Here is a 20,482-nt window from a genome sequence, read left to right on the forward strand (position 1 = left end):
ACAGCAGAGGAGTCAAGAAAGGTGGAGCAAAATATATATTTTTGGAACTAGCACTAAAGCAGTCAGGTAATTTAATAAAGCTATCTGAAATTAAGGGGTAAATGTGAACAGCTTTCAGAACTGAGCTGTGCTTTACATTCAGCTCAGCGAAAATTTATCTCCAACAGTAATTACACAAAGAGAGAATGACTTATTGTTTGCATATACAGTATCACTAACCTAGGGATAGGGAACTTCTAGGCTGTTGGTCAAATATGAGCCAGCAGTCCATTTTACCCCCAGCCTTGCCCACACCTGACACCATATGATACCAGGTGTGAGTAGGTAAAGCTATGGCTGCAAGCAGGCAAAAGCCTTAACGTGAGTGTGCTCCCAATTGTTCTTCGGCAGGCAGCACTTGCATTCAGCATGTTTTCAATTTAAACTCCTGATTGGAGTAACTAAGTGGAGCTGATGTCTGCTGAAATTTAAAATTCAGTGCCAAATGCAATTCCTGCTTTTGGCCAGAATCTTTGCCGTCGCAACCTGGATTCAAACTTAAGAAGGAAGAAACTCTAAGAATGCTCCAGATTTTAAAAATCTGAATGACCTGATGGCACATAATTTAACAGGCGGGTGGGTCAGGTTCTCCACTCTTGCATTAAGCCAAGGGTTAACAACAGCACTATGTAGACAAGGAGCACATCAGGAACAGTACAGTCATACCTCATGCTACGTTTACTTCATGTTATGTTTTTTCAGATTGCGTCCAGCAGTAACCTGGAAGTACCGGAAAGGGTTACTTCCGGGTTTTGCTGCTCGCACATGTGCAGTTGCACAAACACTAAATCACGCTGCACACCTGCGCAGATACCACACTTCAGGTTGCGGGCTTTTCGTGTTGCGAACGGGCCTCTGGAACGGATTCCGTTCGCAACCAGAAGTACCACTGTATTTCCACTGACTTTTGCTTTGCTTTCAAATTATCTATTCTCTGGTTAGTGAAATGTACAAACTCTGAATCATGGTTTATAACAAACAATGGTTAGTTAAACAAGCCAGCTTCATAAGATATGGTTTGGAGTTGTTTAGCAGTTAACCATTGTTTGTTGTAAATCACAATCCCTGTTTTGTACATAACACTAAGCCAAGGATTTGTTGAAAGCAGAAAGAATGCCTACACTTGACAGAAGTCCTTCCCTGACTGCATGGAAGGAAAGGGAAGCTTATGAGTCTAACACTTTCCTTGGTCTTATGGAGGCTCGTCCACATAGAACTACAACATGGTTTAGCATTGTGTGAATGTGGTCAATGAAAGCAAAAAGTAACTAAGTGAAAACGGAGTGTCAGTTTTCAAAGCAGTAGGGAGGGCAGATCTTAAATTATAGTTACAGTCATACCTCCGCTTACGTAAACTTTGGGGTACGTAAGCGGCAAACCTGGAAGTATATTTCTGAGTTTTTGCCACACACGTGCATGCGCAGAAGCGGTCTCTCCGGTTGCGAAAACCTCAAGATCTGGCCGGACCTCCAGAACAGATCCCATCTGCAACTGGAGGTACCACTGTATCTCCTTCTCAAGTGGGAGACACAGTGGGTCTGCTAACAAATGAAGTTTATGTGGTGCACATGGAATGCCAACTGTTTATCTACCAGTTATGAGTAGGAAGATTTGCACATGAATTACCTTCTGAACCAGGCTCCTCTTTTGCATCTGCTTGAGTATCATCAGATTTTGTTGCAGGGCCATCTGCCTGCCCTGTGGAGTTCTGCTCTGGCAGGGGGCTAGAGTTGCTGCTGTTCTCTTGTTTAATTGGTGAAGCATCAGCTATGGAACTCTGGTTGCTGTTATCATCTGGAAATAAGAGACAGGCTTGGTGAAAGCGACGAACATTCCCAAAATTGTATTTACATGTTAGGGGTGCTGACCTGCCAAGCCCTCCACCCCTTTCCACCTCACCCAACTCCCACAACCCCTCACTTCTTCAGCCTCTCATGGGTCCTTTTGCCCCCCCCATCCCTTCCAACTGCTGCCTCTCACAACTCCCCACACCCCTGCCTATCCACCCACTCACTCTTGTTGCTATTCCCAATCCCCTCACAGCTCACTCCGATCCCAACCACCACTCAGGGAGGAGAGTGGGGTGAAGAGTATAAAGTATTCTGCGGTAACCTCCTTTTTGGCCCCAAGGCTGCTGGCCTGCCAAGGCAGCTCCTCAACAACCATCTTGCTTTGCAGCTGCTTTCTTCCTCCCCAGCTGCAGATGCAGAGACCAAAATGGCTGCGTCAGGTATACAATGGCAGCAGAGGAGGGCAGTTTCTGGAAACAACCCCTGTCTGTCCTGACTGTTCCCCTGCAGCTCGTCTTGACACTTGCTTGTATGCCTGCTTGCTGTTCTGTTGTCATATTGAACTTGACATGGCCACCTATTGGCAGCCAGGCAAACTGCAGGATGACAACTTTTTTTCTTACGAAAATATTATACAGCAAGATAGTGCATGGCTACATTTCTGACACTTCCCAGTATTCCATATCAAATCCATACAGTGGTACCTCTGGTTACGTACTTAATTTGTTCCAGAGGTCCATTCTTAACCTGAAGCATCACTTTAGCTAATGGGGCCTCCCGCTGCTGCCGCACCGCTGGAGCACGATTTCTGTTCTCATCCTGAAGCAAAGTTCTTAACCTGAGGTACTATTTCTGGGTTAGCGGAGTCTGTAACCTGAAGTGTCTGTAACCTGAAGCATATGTAACTCGAGGTACCACTGTATCTATTTTGGCAACTCAAACTAGACCAATATAAGGGTTAATTACTTGAGAGATCTTTTTGCAGATCCTTTTAATGTCACAGAAAAGCAACCATGGCTGCCTCTGTTGCATCTACTTTGTACTTCAAGTATCAATAATCTGTTCACTGACTCTTCCCAGCTGTCTAAATATGCAGAGAAAGCTGAAAGAAGCTGCCTAAAGTTTGGGATTTATCCATTTTTTAAAAGTGGAGGCTTAAGTGATGTACAAGGTGTTCTAAATCTGTGGTATTGATGGGGACTTCATACTGGCTAACAGTCAGTACAGTCATGCAATACTTATTATTCTTGTCAAAAAATATGGCTATATAATATGCTGATGTCACGCTACTCACATTATAGCAAAATTCTCCAAGGAATGGTGGAGGGAGAGAGCAAACATTGTGCGAGCTGGCTCACAATTACAACAAAGGAAAGTGAAGTACTTTTTCCACCCACAAGCACATGTCCTACCTGCTCCACTGCCACAGAATCTGGACATAGAACCATACAATTGAAGAGTTGGGACCCAAAGCTCCAGTGCAGGAATCACAGATAAAGAATCCCTGACAGGTGGCTATACAGTCCCTGTTTTAAAACCTCCATTGACTGAGAGTCCACACCTTCCAAGTTAGACTTGTTCCACTGGCAATCAGCTCTTACTTTCAGAAAGTTCTCCCTAGTGTTTAGAAGTTTAGAATCTACTTTCTTGTAATTTGAATCCATTGGTTTGGATCCTACCCTCTGGAAGAGCAAAAAAACAACAATTCTGTTCTATCTTCCATGTGACAACCCTATAGATATCTGCAGATGGCTATCGTGCCTCCTATCAGGCTTTTCTTCTCCAGGCTAAACATACCCAACTCCTTCAACCGTTTCTTAGATGAGCATTCTTTCAATTCCTTCATACGAGTAATTTATAAAGATGTTGAACAACACCAGGCCCAGCACAGAACCCTGAAGCAACCCACTTGTCACTTTTTTCCAGGATGACAACCAACCACTAGCAAACACTCTTTGGGTTCAGTCAGTCAACCAGGTTCTCCACAAGAATATCATGGGGGACTTTGTCGAAAGCCTTATTAAAATCAAGATACACTACATTCACAGCATTTCCTTGACCCACCAAACTTTTAGATCATGACTTGTTTTTTCTAAGTGCTCATAGACCAACTGTTTGATTATCTGTTCTAGAACATTTCCTGATATTGACATCAAGCTGACCATCCGGAAGTTCCCCGAATCTTCTTTCTTCCCCTTTTGGAAAATGGGGACAACATTTGCCCACCTCCAGTCTACAAGTTCTCCATGAATTCTCTAAGCTTATAGTCAGAGGCTCTGAGATTACTTCTGCAAGTTCTTTTAGTTTCCTTGGAAGCAATTCACCAGGTCCTGGAGATCTGATTTCATTTAAAGTAGCTAGGTGTTCCCTTTCCCCCTCTCTGCCTATCCTGGGCAGTTCCCTCTCTGCATCCTTTATTTTATTCCATTAACAACACCAGGTTGGGTACTGACGTTGAGCGGTTCTGCCTTCACCCTGTCCCCCAATAGCATTTTCTCCATATCCTTCATGCAGAGGACCCACTCTTGCTTCAAATATAGCCAAAAAAGTCACTAATTATTATTTATAACCTCTCTTGCAAGCCTGAGCTTGTTTTGAGCTTTAGCCGCCTGAACTTCTCCCTGCAAGTGTTGGCTAGTCCTTCTTTCATGATTTGCTCCTTCTTCCCTTTCTTATACATGCAAGGAATGAACTGCATTGACCATTATTGACAAAAGGACAGTCACAAATACTGGGTTGCACAGGAAACACAGCTGCTACGAAAGTTAGTAGCTCCTCATTCATGGGGCAAATGCTTCAAGCCACTTGAAGGAGATCACAGCTGCATCTCCTAAATTGCATCAGACAACGGCATGCACCTAAAATGGCTAGTTCAATCAAATCTGCACCAAGGTAAAAGCAGGTAATTAGATTTCAGGCAAATTCATCCTTCATTCATGCCAATAAACATCTAGTCAGCACTACATGGCTGTGTATGGATGCATTTAGCCAGAAAGATTTAGACCCATTCCAGATGCCTTAACTTGCTTATAGGAAAGAGGACCAATTCCATTCCACCCTAGTTATGCAGACCCTCTCCAAGTGCAGCTCTCCTAGGGAAAGGATTCACAACTGAGTATGGGGAGACCCATATCTCAGTGGCAGAATACATGATTTATTTGTACAAGGTCCTAAATCTAATCCTAATCATCGCCAGCTAGAAAAATATGGTAGCAGGTGGTGGGAATGGCCCAAGGGTCTGAGATCTTAAAGAGTAGTTACTAGTTATGGGAGACATTGCTGGGTGAGATGGACCAATGATTTGACTCAGCATAAGGACAGCTTCACGTGATGCTCAAATAAAATACAGGGCAACTTAATATGGGTAAGAAAGAGGCTTTGGTCACAGCTACCAACTGAAAAACTCCTCCATGGAGTTTCAACGGTTCCCTACACTCTTGATGAAAGATGCTGGCTAATAAAAGCTATCGCCTTACCTACTTTGCCTCTCACCAAGACATTCAGAATTGGAAAATTACAGATTCCACTGATGGTAGCCATGGTAACATTTAATGACTCACTTTAAGTGTTAATCTGTCAAGTACATGCTTCTGGAGAGAAAACCTTAATTCTCCAGACTCTCTTTTGTCAGGTTTGAAGGCTTTCCAGGGACACATATTACAGCAGGAAAGCACCCCCATGTGACCTAGAATCTCTTCTGACATCAGATGAGAATCTGAAGCAGTATTATTCACAAGGTAACAAAACTGAACCAGAGTGAAACAAGGGCATCAAGTGAGATGAACTGCTGTGTTTCCAAAAACGGCATTCCATGTTCTTTAGAACATTGCTACGGTGTGCTTATTTAACTGTTTTTCATGCAAAAAAGGAAGAGGAAATGGATATAGAGTACAGAAAGACAGATTTAAGGGGAAGCATTATCCCCTTAATTAGTATCCAAAATAATCTAGAGGGACCGTAAATTCCGCTGAGCTTTTATTGCCAGTCAAATATTGCAGCTCCTTCCAGTGCTCCTTCCTGAGAGAGGGAGTGGTTTTGCCTGTGTTGGAAGAACTCAATAGTGCCTCAGAGGCCCAGCATGATGGAAGAACCAGCCCTTGCTCTCTGCTGGACAGAAGAAAGGCAAATGAATCTCCCAGGTCTCACAAAAGAGCAAGACAAGATTCTCCCAAGCTCATAGCAAGATCGGGGAGACATCCCCATCCTTCTTTTAAGCGAGGAAAAATCTCTCAGCCTCACACTGACTTTGGAAGTGCCTGAACCCATGCACTGCCTTGCTGCTTTCAGATCTTATCCAATGTTTTATGTTTAAAGAAAATTGGGTATGGAACATATGAATTCAGGAATGTGGGAGATCAAAATTAATTATCACTCAGCAAATGCTTTATTTAATTTGCTTCAAGCTTCATTTCAACTTATGGAAACAATGCTAAGATTTCCTTCCCTTACACCTTACTTATCAAATGATATTTCCCCTTCCTACTGCTTCATTTTCTATGCCAGACGAAAGCCAACCATTACCAAACCTACCAGCACCAATTCAACACAAAGCCAGCCTGAAAAATTCTCTCTCTGAAGCAACCGCTGCCCAGCAGCCTTTTAGATTATACTGTTTAATCTGCTAAACCAGGCGTAGGCAAACTCCGGCCCTTCAGATGTCTGGGACTACAATTCCCATGATCCCTAGCTAACAGGACCAGTGGTCAGGGATGATGGGAACTGTAGTCCCAAACATCTGGAGGGACGGGGTTTGCCTATGCCTGTGCTAAACACTTCAAAAAGTGGTCCACAACTGCGTCTGCTGATACCAGTATCAGTAGGGACCCCAGATCTCAGCCATGCCCATGTGGGTTCTATTATATAGCCAAACACTAAACCAATGTTGGTTATCAATCCATGAGGAAGTCAAGTGGCCATGTCTGGAGGCCCCTCTCTGCACCACACCTGCAGCTGCTGAAGCTGGTACTGTCTCCTTGCTCCACTCACCATTCATATCCATCATCCCAGGAGAAGAGCTGTTCTCTGGAGTAGTAACCTCAGATCCACACTTTTCATCTTTACCTTTTTTCTTGTTCTTGGTTTTCTGAGAAGGGGAAAAAAATAAGTCATGAAATCGTGTGGCCTCCACTGCAAGGTCCAGTGATCAGGGATTGGTACTTTTACCCATTCAACCAAGGTTCAATTCCCAGTTACTATATGTGGTTTGTTTTATGAACTGAAACTTTAGTTTAAGCATCTCTTGTATAACAGTGCAAACCAAGCATCCCTCAGTGCCACTGATTTTAATCAATTAATGACATACTGTGGTACCTCTGGTTACAAACGCTTCTGGTTACAAGCTCTGCTAACCTGGAAGTAGCTGCTCCTGGTTGCGAACTTTGCCCCAGGATGCGAATGGAAATCGTGCGCCAGCGGGAGGCCCCGTTGGTGAAAGCACGCCTCAGGATAAGAATGGTTTCAGCTAAAGAACGGACCTCCAGAACAAATTAAGTTCATAACCAGAGGAACCACTGTATTGATATCAAAGAAGCAGGATCCAAAATGGTGTTGCCCAGTAGTTTTCAACCAGTGTGCCTTGAATGATGGTCAGGGGTGCCGCAGGCAATACTGGTCTGTCCCTCTGTCCTTCCCTCCCTCCTCTGATGCCCTCTAACAGCTCTGCCTCCCAAAAGCTTGTGCAGCTGTTTGTTGTAGCAGCCATGGCTACAAGCTCCCCAGGCAAATGGTGCCTCTGGGGCTGGTTCCCAGGTCCCTGTGGGTCAGTTTGAGGAGGCACCTCTATTTGGGGCGGGGCAGCTCAGAGACCAGGGATGGCAGCATTAGCTGCCCGGAGGACTCCCAAGGAGACGGAAGGGGAGAGGAGGGAACTGGACTTAGATGTCCCTCAGAGTCCTTTCCAGTTCTACAATTCTATGATTCTATGCAAGTATATGAATTCTCCTTCAACCCTGAAAGCTGTGGAAAAGGTTGTTCAATTACATCCTGTTGAAGATGCTTGTGATTATCAATGCTGATTTTCCAGTCTGATGAGACCAAGGTGTATTAATTTAAATTTATTTAATTTAAACTGAGTAGGAGAAACCTATTGATGGCTTCTGATCTGCACTTCACACAACTTTCTAAGTTAAAAGTAGAATTAACATATTTTATTTACAACTGGGAAAATCCTAGTAAGGAAGGTATGTTTTAGCTATACGATGTCATGTGTGTGTGTGTGTGTGTGTGTGTGTGTGTGTGCATTCACTACTTTAGAAAATGATACAGAATATTTGGCTTAGAACTCTTTGATCATAATTTGAGTTAAACTGCATGTGTCGTACCATAGTTAAAATACATATGCAGTCATACCTTAGTTGATGAATGCCTTGCGACTCGAACGTTTTGGCTCCCAAACGCAGCAAACTCGGAAGTGAGCGTTCCAGTTTACGAACGTTCTTTGGAACCCGAACGTCCAACGCAACTTCTGATTGGCTACAGGAGCTTCCTGCAGCCAATCGGAGCCACGCCTTGGTTTCACGTTTTGGAAGTTGAACAGACTTCCAGAACAGATTCCATTTGACTTCCGAGGTACGGCTGTAATCATTTCAAATCATGGATTTCTGATCATCTCATTGTATTTGCAAAAAGACCTGGACAATGTCACTTTCCTGCAGACTAATGCCAAAATATTTTGGGTCAAGGGCCATAACTTAGAAGTTACTTTGCATGCAGAAGGTTCCAGATTCAATCCTCCACATCTCCAGGTAGGACAAGAAGAGAACCTTGTCTGACATCTTGGAGAGCAGCTGCCAGGCAGCATGGACAATACTGAGCTAAATGGACTAATGATCTGAGTCCGTATAAGGCAGCTTTCTGTATTCCTAAAACTCCAAATACTCTTCTCCACTGTGAGATGGGAAATAAAACTACACATTTTCACAACTCATAGCAAAAATTGCAGAGCTTGCCTCATTAAAACATATATTACTATTTAAATCTCTCTTCTGCTCTTCCTCCAAATAGTTCAGGACAAGGGACATGGTGCTGCTTCTTTTTTTCCTCAAAGGCTGCATCAACAGAAGTCTAGCATCCAGATCAAGGTAGTAATAGTATCACCTAAGTCTGCCTTGGTCAGACCCCACCTGGAGTACAGGTAACTCCCCATTTATGCACTGGTTACATTCCAAGACACCACATGTTTAAGTGAAATTGTGTATATTTGAAACATCATTGAAAAAGCCTTCAAAAACCCTGCCCCGCCCCTTTCTCTGATGTATTTGTGTTATTTTCAGGATTGGCACAATGCACACATGCATAGTCACACATATCTTGGACGTGTCTAAAATAGTCTCTGCCTGTACTGTGTCCTGTTCCGGGCACCACAATTTAAGAAGGATATTGACAAGCTGGAATGTATGCAGAGAAGGGGAACCAAGATGATCAAGGATCTGGAAACCAAGCCTTATGAGGAACAGTTGAGGAAACTGGGTATGATTAGCCAGGAGAAGAGGAGCCTAAGAGGAGATATGATAGCTATCTGATGGGCTGCCACATAGAAGATGGCACAAGCTTGTTTTCTGCTACTCCAGAGAGGAGGACCCAAACCAGTGGATTCAAATTACAAGAAAGGAAATTCTGCCTAATATTAAGAAGAACCTTCTGAATGTAAGACCTGGTCAACAGTGGAACCGACTACCTCAGAAAGTCAATGGAGGTTTTTAAACAGAGGTTGAATGTCCATCTGTAAGGGATTCTTTAGCTGCAATTCCAGCCTTGGAGGCAGTTGGACTAGATGAGTCTTGGGGTCCTTCTAAATCTACAATTACTGTATATGATTCTGTAGTCATCCAATGAACTTTGCAGCAGAGAGGACACATGAAACTGGCTTAAGAAAGGAATGTAAGACTAGTAAGTTCAGAGAAATAAAGGACAGCTTCAATGTGCTTCTGAAGCTAGATCTTACACCTGCCATAGCTTTCTTGTTCTTGGTTTCAATTTCCAAGCCCACAATTTGTTGTAATCCAATCTCTCTCTCACTGGATTTTAAAAATAAAACATAAATATACTTTTTACATACTTTATGAATGTAACTATATCTATATCTCACAGTCTTTTGAATGCTAGAGTTCAAGCAGCTTGTTCCTTCTATGGGAAAACCACTTTTAATGCACTGGTCAATATGTTTTACAGAAAGTTGTGGATTAAATTCTAGGAGGTTATATAAAATATACTCTATTTTAACATGTTTGTATTTAACTCAGATTTAATTTACTCTTTTATAGTTCATACCATTACACAATTTTAAATGAATAATTAAAGATATCCGATTTGGGGCAGGGGGAGTATTCTTATATACGCTGGTGCAGACAACAATAAGATCAATGTGAAACCACAAACCTAATCAGATGCTACATGGAGCACCATCCATTCCCTCAAATGCTAACAGCGCTGCAGAAGCTAAAAAAACCAAGTGAGGGATGATAACATCAACTGTGTGAAAAATCCATGTATGAAAAAGGATGCTGCATTTTCAATTAGAAGGTGACGTAATTGGTCTCCTAGGAGAAAGTGACAGATGCACTGCTCTCAAAGCACACTCAGTGCCTGCGGAGAGAATGAGAAGCCAGATGCTTGAAAGGGGGCAAAGAGAGGGGCAGGGCTCAGAGATGAGAGCATTAGGGTCAGGCAACACTCTAAAAAATTACAAGCAGATGGCCAGATGACAGCCTATCGCTACAGAAGGCATTGACTCCATGTTGGGGGTTTTGCTCTTACCCGCATTTGTGTATGTCTGTTGAGACAAACAGGTGAAAATGTTGCAGTCACACAAGCACCATAGCTATGCAATCAGTATTGTAGACACAGCCTACAAAATGATTAAAGGACGCAATTTTCAACACTGCAATTGCTAAACGCCTCTGCATAGACAGAATAGCAATAATGAAAAATGGAGGGTATCTTTCCAGGGAACTTTTGACTTTAAAATAAACTTTCCATGATGCTAATGTATCATTAATTGTAAAGTTGCATGTGAGGTACCAGTTCTGGAGATCTCATAGCCAGTTGTTTTTTTTAAAAAAATACATTAATAAAGTGGTTATAATTACAGCAAACAGTCATTCTGATGCAAGCATTCCAATTAAGCGCTGACACTAGGCAATACAATATTTTGCAAGTTTCATTCAAACAGGAATTCTTTTTAGCTTCTGATATTTTAAAACACATGATTAGACAGAAGCCCAAAAGGAAGGGGGAAATGTGCTCCCGTTTTCCTATTTAGACACACGCACACTCAAGCCTAATCAAGAGGCTATGTGTTTTCTAGCTTTTTTTCACAACTTGGTCAATATTCTTGTTTTCTGAAGATTATTATGCATTTCCTCCAGTTATATGCAAGGCATATTGAAATCAGTGTTCGAAATTAAGCCGTCGCCAGTAGTTTTTGCAATTCAAGAGTACCACCTAGCGACCAAGTTGTGATTTCCAGTAGCCTGAAATAAATCTCCACTGCAGAAGAGCTAGGGCAGCTGTTATCATCCCCTTTCTCTATGCTACTTCCCTGAAGCCTTCTGATACACGCAAGAGACTCCATTGTGGTACTGCTTTCATAAGTAAACAAACTGTAAAGTATCCCACCCACGCCCACCTCTCTTAATTGTGGTGTCCAATTAAGAACTGCTATTAAACATGTGAAATTAACAATGTGTCACTGAACTGTGTATTAGTTCATGTATTTAAAAATAAAAAAAATAAGAAGTGCTGCTGCATTTGGAGGGGGGCAGATGGCAACTAGCCATGCTGTTTTTGCCCCTATAAGCCAGGTTCCAGGAGCTATTTGCCTCCTGGATTTTATATCTCACTTTCTAACACTTCTTGAAATACTTACATCATCTACTTTGGGCTCTGTTACTGGTACCCATTTGTAAATCCTGAGGGATGTGTCACCAACTGTCACCCATTTCTTCTCCCTACAAAAAGATAACACATGTTAGTTTCAAAATAGCACATTAAAAAGTGACATGGTAGTATATATTATGGAAGGTCTGTAACAACCTATTCAAATTGGTTGTATGTTCTCTAGGGACCTGAGAACATACGATGATGTGTAGAGTTGTCTGCATACAGGAGACATGTTATCTTTTAAAACCAGCAGATACCTTTGCCATTTTGTGGGTTCTTGTTGGCACAGCCCAACAAGCAAAAGTGACAAAGCGAGCGAGAGAGAGACCTACCCATCCAGAGAGCACATGCACTGAACACAATCTTTTGGTCATTTAGTATGTCACAACAGCAGATAATATCTAATTTGAGGGGAAACGTAACCGAAATCAATTTTAAGTGTTTCTCAAAGTATAAAGGTATACCAACTAACTCCAAATTCCTAGAGACAGGAATACCACATGGCAGCATATGTATGTCCTCCAATCCCCTCTGCAAAATCCAAGCAGCTGGTGGCAGCTGGAGAGCGTTTCTACAATGGGAGGCTGTCAGGCTTAGAAAGGAAAATTTTGGAAGGATACATGACACATGAAACTCAAATGCTAAACCAGAGCTTGCCAGTTCAGGCAAATGAGCAAGACCTGGTACGCCTCAAACCAGGTAATCACTTCACGTGAGGCACCCAAACCCCAAACTGCTCACTCTTCACTCACTCAATCAATGCCAAACCACTGTCTTGTGTTATGTCTGAAGCACCCCGTTAAATTTCCGCATGATATAGCACACATACATGTACAGTTAGCTGGAACTCAACTCCTTGCAAGTCCCAGCAAGTATGAGTAACAAAAGCAGCTACACTGGAAGGGGAGAAACAAGATTCCCTGGTGGGCCAGAAGTATTAATCTGTAGAACAGAATGTGAGAGGTTTAGTGGAATTTTAAGAACAACAATAGAATGGAAAGAGGTCCAGATTATCTTTTTATCATTTCTGTGATATCACATAGCTTGTTTTTGTTTTGAGAGACACTATGAAAATTAGCAGGAATCCCTCCATAGGGAGAGATTTCACCTACTAGCTATTCATCATAGAGAAAAGGGTGAAGACAAAGACTATCTAGAAACAGGGGCCATCCACATCATAAAAGTGTAGTGTCTTACAGCAGCATTTCTTACAATGGTATTTCTGAAAACATGTAGTTTATATATTATATCAACATTCTGATCCAACAGAGCCATTCTCCATTCCTAAAGCTCAATGCTCTGAAATGCTTATCAGTGCTCTGAAATCCAATGCACTGACCTACTACTGAAAGAAGGAAAATCACTAAAGTAGAACGCACTTTAAATTTGAGTTCTAAACGTAATTTGTTATTTAACAAAATTTATAGACCGCTTAATCAAAAAAGAGCTCTTCAGCAGTTTACATAAGCCTGCATGTGTAATGTAATTAAGCAATTAAGCCAATGGAAGAATGAACCTATCACTGTTCTCTTGAACACAAGACACCTGTGTGTTTCTAGTTATAAAAACAACATTTAAACGGAATCTGTTCCACAATGTATTAGAGATGCTGCATTTGAAAACCAAAAGTTCAATATACCTGTTAGCATCTCAAAGCAGCCACAAACAGCATCTTCACTCGATCAACTGTAGAATACAGGAGGAAACCTATGTTAGTATTTTTTATTTTTTTAAAAAACCTAGAGTGAAATTTATCCCTGATATTTGAGAGTCTTCATTTAATTATGTAGATTTGACTCTATTTGGCCCAAGAGACACATTCCCTTGTGGGCAACAATCTGGGGGTCACCTGCCAGTGCAAGGGGGAGCTATTTTACCCATTGGCTAGTCCACACACTCACACATCCCTCTCTATCTTCCTTCCAGGTAAGCAGAGGACATTATCAGAGCTCCAGGACACATTCCAGCCAGGCAAAAACACTCCAGAAGGAGGTGAAGAAGGGGCGGTGAAGGGTGTGGTAGGAAAAGTGACAAGGGCATGGAGGGTCACATTTGGCCCCCAGGCTAGAGGTCCCCCACCACTAATGTAGATCAAGAGCACTGAACTCATGCCTCTCAGTACAAACCTCTTATGAAACTTCCTTAAGATTCAAAAGCAGTTTCCCATTGCTTTATTAAGAAATACAAGTCCAAAGTCCCCTTGAGCATGCAGTGTTAGCTGCACGGTTCTTTGGGTTTGGGCCAAAGGACAGAACACTTGAAGAATTAGGGAACCTGAGGGAATAGAGATACTGGTAAGGATATGAAATAGAAACACTATGTCCCAGGACAGGCATACCTCGGAAGTCTGTTCAACTTCCAAAACATTCCACTTCCAAAGCATGGCCTCCAATTGGCTGCAGGAAGCCGCAGAAGCCCTGTTGGACGTTTGGCTTCCGAAAGAACATTCAAAAACTGGAAAACTCACTTCCGGTTTTTGATCGTTAATGAGCTAAAACGCTTGACTCCCAAGGTGTTTGGGAGCCGAGGTACGACTGAACAGTATGTCCTATTCAGCCACTATGACAGCTTACAAACTTTAGCAAATAGATAATTAGTTCCTCCAGTTTAGCAATGCTGCTTCACTGACCTGTCCTTCCAAAAGCAGTATCTAATTGGAAGCACTCTATTTTAATTACAGTTCCGCATTCCACAAACATTTTTGATATACCAAAATCTGCATGGGGTAGTATGCATGGAATAGGGCATGCTCAGCGCAATATGGATTATAATTTGTATGAATGATACTTAGGGACGCATATGCCTTCTGTAATCTTGAATAATAAAGAAAAAACAGGGAAAATCAGCAGTTTCTTCAAGCAGGATTAGGATTCTACTTCACATAGGCTGCTATCATCTGATCTGTTTTACTATTTCCCATGACTACTTAAGATTTGTATTTCTTCTTTTTACCTACCATCACCATCAGTATTTTAAAATTAACACTTTCTAATATTTTTTCCTCCCTGTAAGCGTTTCACTTGGCAGTAGTACCTCTGTTTCTTAGTTTATCTCGACCTTTCTCTATTGTGTTGTGAATGGCCTATAAGGGGGCACAATGACATTTGTTTTCTTCCAGGGAAGCTGGAGGAGGCCAGCTAGGGTCAGGGACTGCTACACTTGTGGATAAAGATTTTGGGGGGTGTCCTAGGATTATGTATGCAGCAGTGCAAACAGATCGGGTTGCACCTCTTTTGCACAGAAACTGAGCCCCATAGATCTGGCTAACTGCACCACACCATTTCAGCAGACTAGTCCAATAAGTTTTCACATCTTGGTCAAATTAAGCTTCTTTAAAACCGGGGCATGTTTTAATCTCAAATTCAGTTATGCATAAAAAGCGACATACTTTTCTAGTTTAACACATTATCTTAATATGGACCTAAGCAAAAGGTAGATTAATATAAAAATCCTTCTACAAACTGGTTATGGACACAAGCCAGAGTAAATTAGATATGCCTAAGTATCACTCATATCAATATGATTAAGCACACTGTTAAACACAACTATTTATACTAGTAATAGGGTCACCTGGTTTCTCTGGCCTGCACCATGCATATACATATCAAATAAAAAGGTGAACATAACACATACACATGAGAAATACTCAACAGGCTTTGGCACTGAAATAAATCATTTTCATCATAGGTTGCCTTCAAGGCCCTATTTAACCTCATGCCTAAGATACGACTTTAGAGTTTTCAAAGGTATAGCGTATCCATCTGATAAACAGAAGGCTGCATCGCCGACACAGATGCACACCTTGAACAAGCAGAAATCCAGGTGCCTCAGAAGGAAAAAAATATTTCTCTAATCATCAAGCCACATACAATCAACAACACCATCAAACCACAGGAATACTGAACAATAAACCTTTCTGTCTCAAGCAGATGTTTGGCTGGAGGCTGAAGAGACCAGTGTCAGTAGCCAGGCTGATCGAGAAGGACCAGTCTGTTTAGGACTGAATGAATGCAGAGAGCGATCCAAACACCTGAACCATCAAAGGTAGCCAATGACTGCTGAAACTACTGGGTTCCCCAAGTTTGCCAGCATTCATTAATCACACTTGGTAACAGCAATGGAATAACTTTTTGTAGAACATTTTGCCTGCAACAACCTTCCAGTGAGAGATATATGTCTATGCCTGGTCTATTTTGCTATTTTCCCATGACTGCTTCAGGCAGGTTTTTCTTCTTCCAGCGCCATCTCTCTCTCTCTCATTCTACATACACGTGCGCACATGTGCATGCATGCACAGAACTGTACCCAACGTATAATAATAATAATAATAATAATAATAATAATAATAATTTATTTATTTATACCCCGCCCATCTGGCTGAGTTTCCCCTGCCACTCTGGGCGGCTTCCAACTGAATATTAAAAACAATGCAGCATTAAATATTAAAAACTTCCCTAAGCAGGGCTGCCTTCAGATGTCTTTTAAAAATAGGATAGTTGCTTATTTCCTTGACATCTGATGGGAGGGTGTTCTACTACTGAGAAGGCCCAACGTATGTTGGGACCCAGTGCCATACCACGCAAAGTGTCTTCAGCAATAGCAAGCTTGAAGTCTTCAATACAGTGCAGCACACAGAAGGCATGTAAAGACATTACATTTCATGCCAACAATCTTTCATCTCAGAATACAGAAATATCCACAACCTATCACTGTACATTAGTAAAGGTTTGTACATTTCTTCTTGTTCTTGTTTCCCAATGGGAAAAAATAGAGGGGGGGTCCTACATTGTTCATCTGAAGAACAAGATCTACATAAACTTGTGACATGAACAATCCTTTTAAGGATCTGACTAGGTTTCCCACAGCAACTGGAAGGCTGCTATGTCAGGATTGAAGTCTGCAAAATTTCTATGGCTTTCCCCATCACTCTGCTCTTGGAGGAATGAGCCAGTGTGATCACCTGTGCATAGTTGCTATGACAACAGAAGATGCTGGCAAAAAAGTTTCACTTGACTTATTTGTTAAACAAGAAGCAAGGCTCCAATTTTCTCTTCTCCACACTTTTGGCAAAGAACGACAAAAGGAAACAAGACGCACACTTGCCTTGAAAAAACAAATGGAGCATCAAGCACCCAGGTACAATGATGCTGACAATGAGCATCACCATCTCTCCCTGCATTATGTTAGGCTCCTAAAAGTGCGTGCCAGCGAAGTGCATTTTCTTAAGCGCACAACAAAAGCATTATTCCTAGAACTTTGTACTATCATTAAGACTACAAGGCTGGCAGTGTTTCGGCTTTTCAACACAATGGCTTGGATTTCTATTTTGAATTCCTCTTCTCAGTCTGCATCAGAAAAGACACTTTTTAGCTATTTGCCCATTGCAATTTGAACTGGACTGCTCACAAACATCACAGCTTTTAAAACTGCAAACACCCACTCTGGGAAGAAAAGGATACTAACTGATTTTTCTGTATTCTGCTTGTTTATAATATATACCTATAGAAGAACTATTTTATCCAACACAAAACCCTTGAATCCAATGATTTCTGCTTTTTATGAGCTGTGCATTGGTGTAACAAAAACTCAATCACATTGTTTTACAAAATAAGCCTGTCTTGAATTACATTCATACTATGTTATCTGATCCAAAAATACCAAACTGCACACTGATTGCCTATTGTGCTTCAATAACCATTTCGCTGTATTGTTTAGCTGTGCCACAATGATTTTCACAATAAAAACTACACAAAAACCCCACAAAAGAATAAAATGCTAAAACGTTGTAAAGATTTAACAAAAGAGGGCAATTCTACCAAGGTTACAACCTTTAATTATATAATTTCAAACAAATTCAAGTAGCAATTACACCCTCCCTGTATAGCTCCACTCAGTTTTTAGAATTAAACAATACAAGCTGGAACCAATGTGATTTGTAGCACAAAACTAAAAGTCTTTAAAATACGTTCATTTGGTTGACCCATTCCCATTAAAATATCAGAACACATACGCATTCTAAACTTTACCTAGGATTTCAAGAATTATCACTTTTAAGATTTTCCTCTGAAATGTGCGAAAAACATTTAAAACAACCATTCACACTTAAAGGTGCATGAGGATTTTGAAAGAAAGATGAAAGTCCAAGTCACTTCTGATGCCTGCCTATTCACCATAATATACTCTCCCTTCTGAATTAAAAATAAAATAAAAAAGGAAATACCCACAGATCACAATTCACAAAGCACATTGTTCTCTTTCTCACCAACCAAACAAAAGCACAAGGGAGCCAAGCAAAAGCAGTACTACACTTCAGGGGGTATCAGAAAGAAGGTGCACAAGGAGAAAGGGAGCTACAACAGCAAATGCTCATTGGAGTGTGCAGAAGATGGATCTGCCCCCCCCCCCAGTGAAGCAGGAGACAGCTCACCAAGAGGATATTGGGAAGGTGCTGCCATGCACATTCTAAGAAATACAGTGGTGCCTCGCAAGACGAATGCCTAACGCGCAAGACGAAAGGGTTTTCCGTTTTTTGAGTCATTCCGCAAGACGAATTTCCCTATGGGCTTGCTTCGCAAGACAAAACGTCTTGCGAGTTTGTTTCCTTTTTCTTAAAGCCGCTAAGAGCCGTGCTTCGCAAGACGAAAAAACTGCAAGACGAAGAGACTCGCGGAACGGATTAATTTCGTCTTGCGAGGCACCACTGTATGTTGTGTGAATAGCCACAGAAAACAGTAGCGTACACACACTGAACAAAGTGATGGTAAAGAGTGTCTGTAAAATTCATGGTAGGGAGAAGAGCTCACGAGATACCCGCAAAGGCTACAGCAGAGTCACGGGCCCCAGATTCAGTCTCTATCCAGTTAAAAGGATCTCAGCTACAGGGGGAAAACCTCTGCCCAAGACACTGAAGAGCCTGTCCTGGGCTAGATATATAAAAAATCGAATGACTGGTCTAAGAATGCTTCAAATCTAGGTCAAGGGGCAGTTGGGAGGGGAAGAGGTCATATTGGGTTCAAAGAGGAAAGAAGAGTTTGGAGAGAGAAGTCCTCCTCTGCCTCCTGCCAGATTCAGCCAAACAGGATGTGGAATGGTGAGAATATCGATCTATCTCACACAACAGGGAGCACGCACAGCCAGTGGGTGTGGGAAGCATCACTTGGGGACAAGAAGAAAGTTGACAGGAAGAAGATGCCTGCATGGAGGCCAACCAAGGAATCCATCCCAACGCATTTGCCAAATGAGTTTATGGCTAAAGGGGCAAGGGAGAGAAGAGAGACAGGTGGAAGGAAATACATAAGACCAAGGGAGAGGTTTAAGAAGATCTAACAGTGAAAAATTGGGAGGGGGGGCTAGACATGGGTAAAGAAAACCTTAAAATAATTACAATGGAGGAAGAAATTAGGAAGGGGAAAGACCCAGGTATCTGTAAAAGAAAAGGCACCCAAATTGCACTAAGATATGATACAGAGGAACAGGGATAGCTCAGTCCGTAGAGAATGAGACTCTTAAACACAGGGTTGTGGGTTCGAGATTCCTGCATTTCAGGGGGTTGGACTAGATGACCCTCGCGGTCTACTTTGCCATTCTATGAAGTTAATCAAGGAGTTGAGGGTGGGGTTTCTGAGCAAAAACCATCGAAGGGTAAGAGGTGGGACAAAAACCCAAGGGACTGGGGGGGGGGAGAGAAGGACAAAGAAATATATGCATAAGAAACTGAAGTCAGAAAAAGAACCCAAAAAAGAGGTGCCTGGGGGACTTCTAGCCGACCACAAGGGGAAGACCACAACAAAGGGGAGGGGGTCCAAGCAGTAAGCCTGCAAGGCTGCCTTGGAGGGAGTCTCACTGACCAACTCTAGGGGGATCTATAGAAAGAAGACAACCAATAAGGGGCACCAAGAGGCGAAGGGGGAAAGCCAAGGGGAAAGGAGATGGGAGAAAAGCCCTGAGGATGTGGGGGCGCTGCTGCGGTGTGTGCTCAACTTGTGGCAAGAGGGGAGAAGCCTCCCAAGAGGACGGAGGTGGGAGGAGCCCCCAAGCTGCCTTGGGGGGAATAGATGGGGTGGGAGGAAGGCGGCTCAGGAGGGGAAGAACTAAGGGGTCTGTACTAGGAACTGGGGGGGGGGGAGCCTGGGGGTTCAACCATGAGCGGGCGGAGGGGCGAAAAGGAGAAAGCCCTGAAGGGTATCTGGTGGAAACTGAGGGAGGGGAGAGATAGAAGACATGTTGGAGGGGGGGAGAATGTGGGGGGGGGGAGAGAAAAGATGAGGAGGCCACATGCGTGGGTGTGGGTGTTTTCACAATGGGACTCCCACCCACCTACTCGGAGGCAAGGAGAAATGTTGGCCTGTCTGGGAAGGGAGGGGGGCGCCGACACCCCCGCGCCGCCCCTCTTCCTTTATCCCCTTTCTCCTTCCCTCACCCCACACCCCCCTAAAAATAATAAATCTCGAGACAAAAACAAAGCCTCCTCCTCCTCCTCCCTGCGGCTCAGCCTCGCTCACCATTTGCGCACTTTCTCGATGGCCGCCATCACCCGCTTGATATCATCCTTGGCGCGGCTGCGGGTCTCGGCCCGCACCGACCGGCCCGACATGCTGCCGCCGCCGCCGCCGCGAGGGAGAGCCCGGACTCCGGCTGCCTGGCTGGCTGGCTGGCGCGCTCCCTCCCTCCCGCGCTCGCTCGCTCGCTCCCTCTCGCACTGCTGGGCCCGCACCGGCAGAGGCTGGGAGCGGGAGGAGGAGGCGGAGGCGGAGGCAGCTCCGTCCTCGCTCGGC

The 20,482-nt window shown here is 43.0% G+C and overlaps 1 protein-coding gene across 1 annotated transcript in view; it reads right to left on the minus strand.

Moving 5' to 3' along the window:
• Positions 1-20,482, minus strand: part of BCL7A (BAF chromatin remodeling complex subunit BCL7A) — a 28,675-nt gene extending 8,193 nt beyond the window's left edge. The window contains exons 1-4 of the mRNA XM_082204198.1: positions 20,210-20,482; positions 11,695-11,776; positions 6,816-6,912; positions 1,666-1,833 (exon numbers count right to left, since the gene is read on the minus strand). Coding sequence (XP_082060324.1) covers positions 1,666-1,833; positions 6,816-6,912; positions 11,695-11,776; positions 20,210-20,301 — 439 coding nt within the window. The 5' untranslated portion in view covers positions 20,302-20,482. The remainder of the gene's footprint in view (positions 1-1,665; positions 1,834-6,815; positions 6,913-11,694; positions 11,777-20,209) is intronic.

This window comes from Podarcis vaucheri (genome assembly GCF_965113315.1).
Source record: "Podarcis vaucheri genome assembly, chromosome: 16".
NCBI classification, from domain to species: Eukaryota; Metazoa; Chordata; class Lepidosauria; order Squamata; family Lacertidae; genus Podarcis; species Podarcis vaucheri.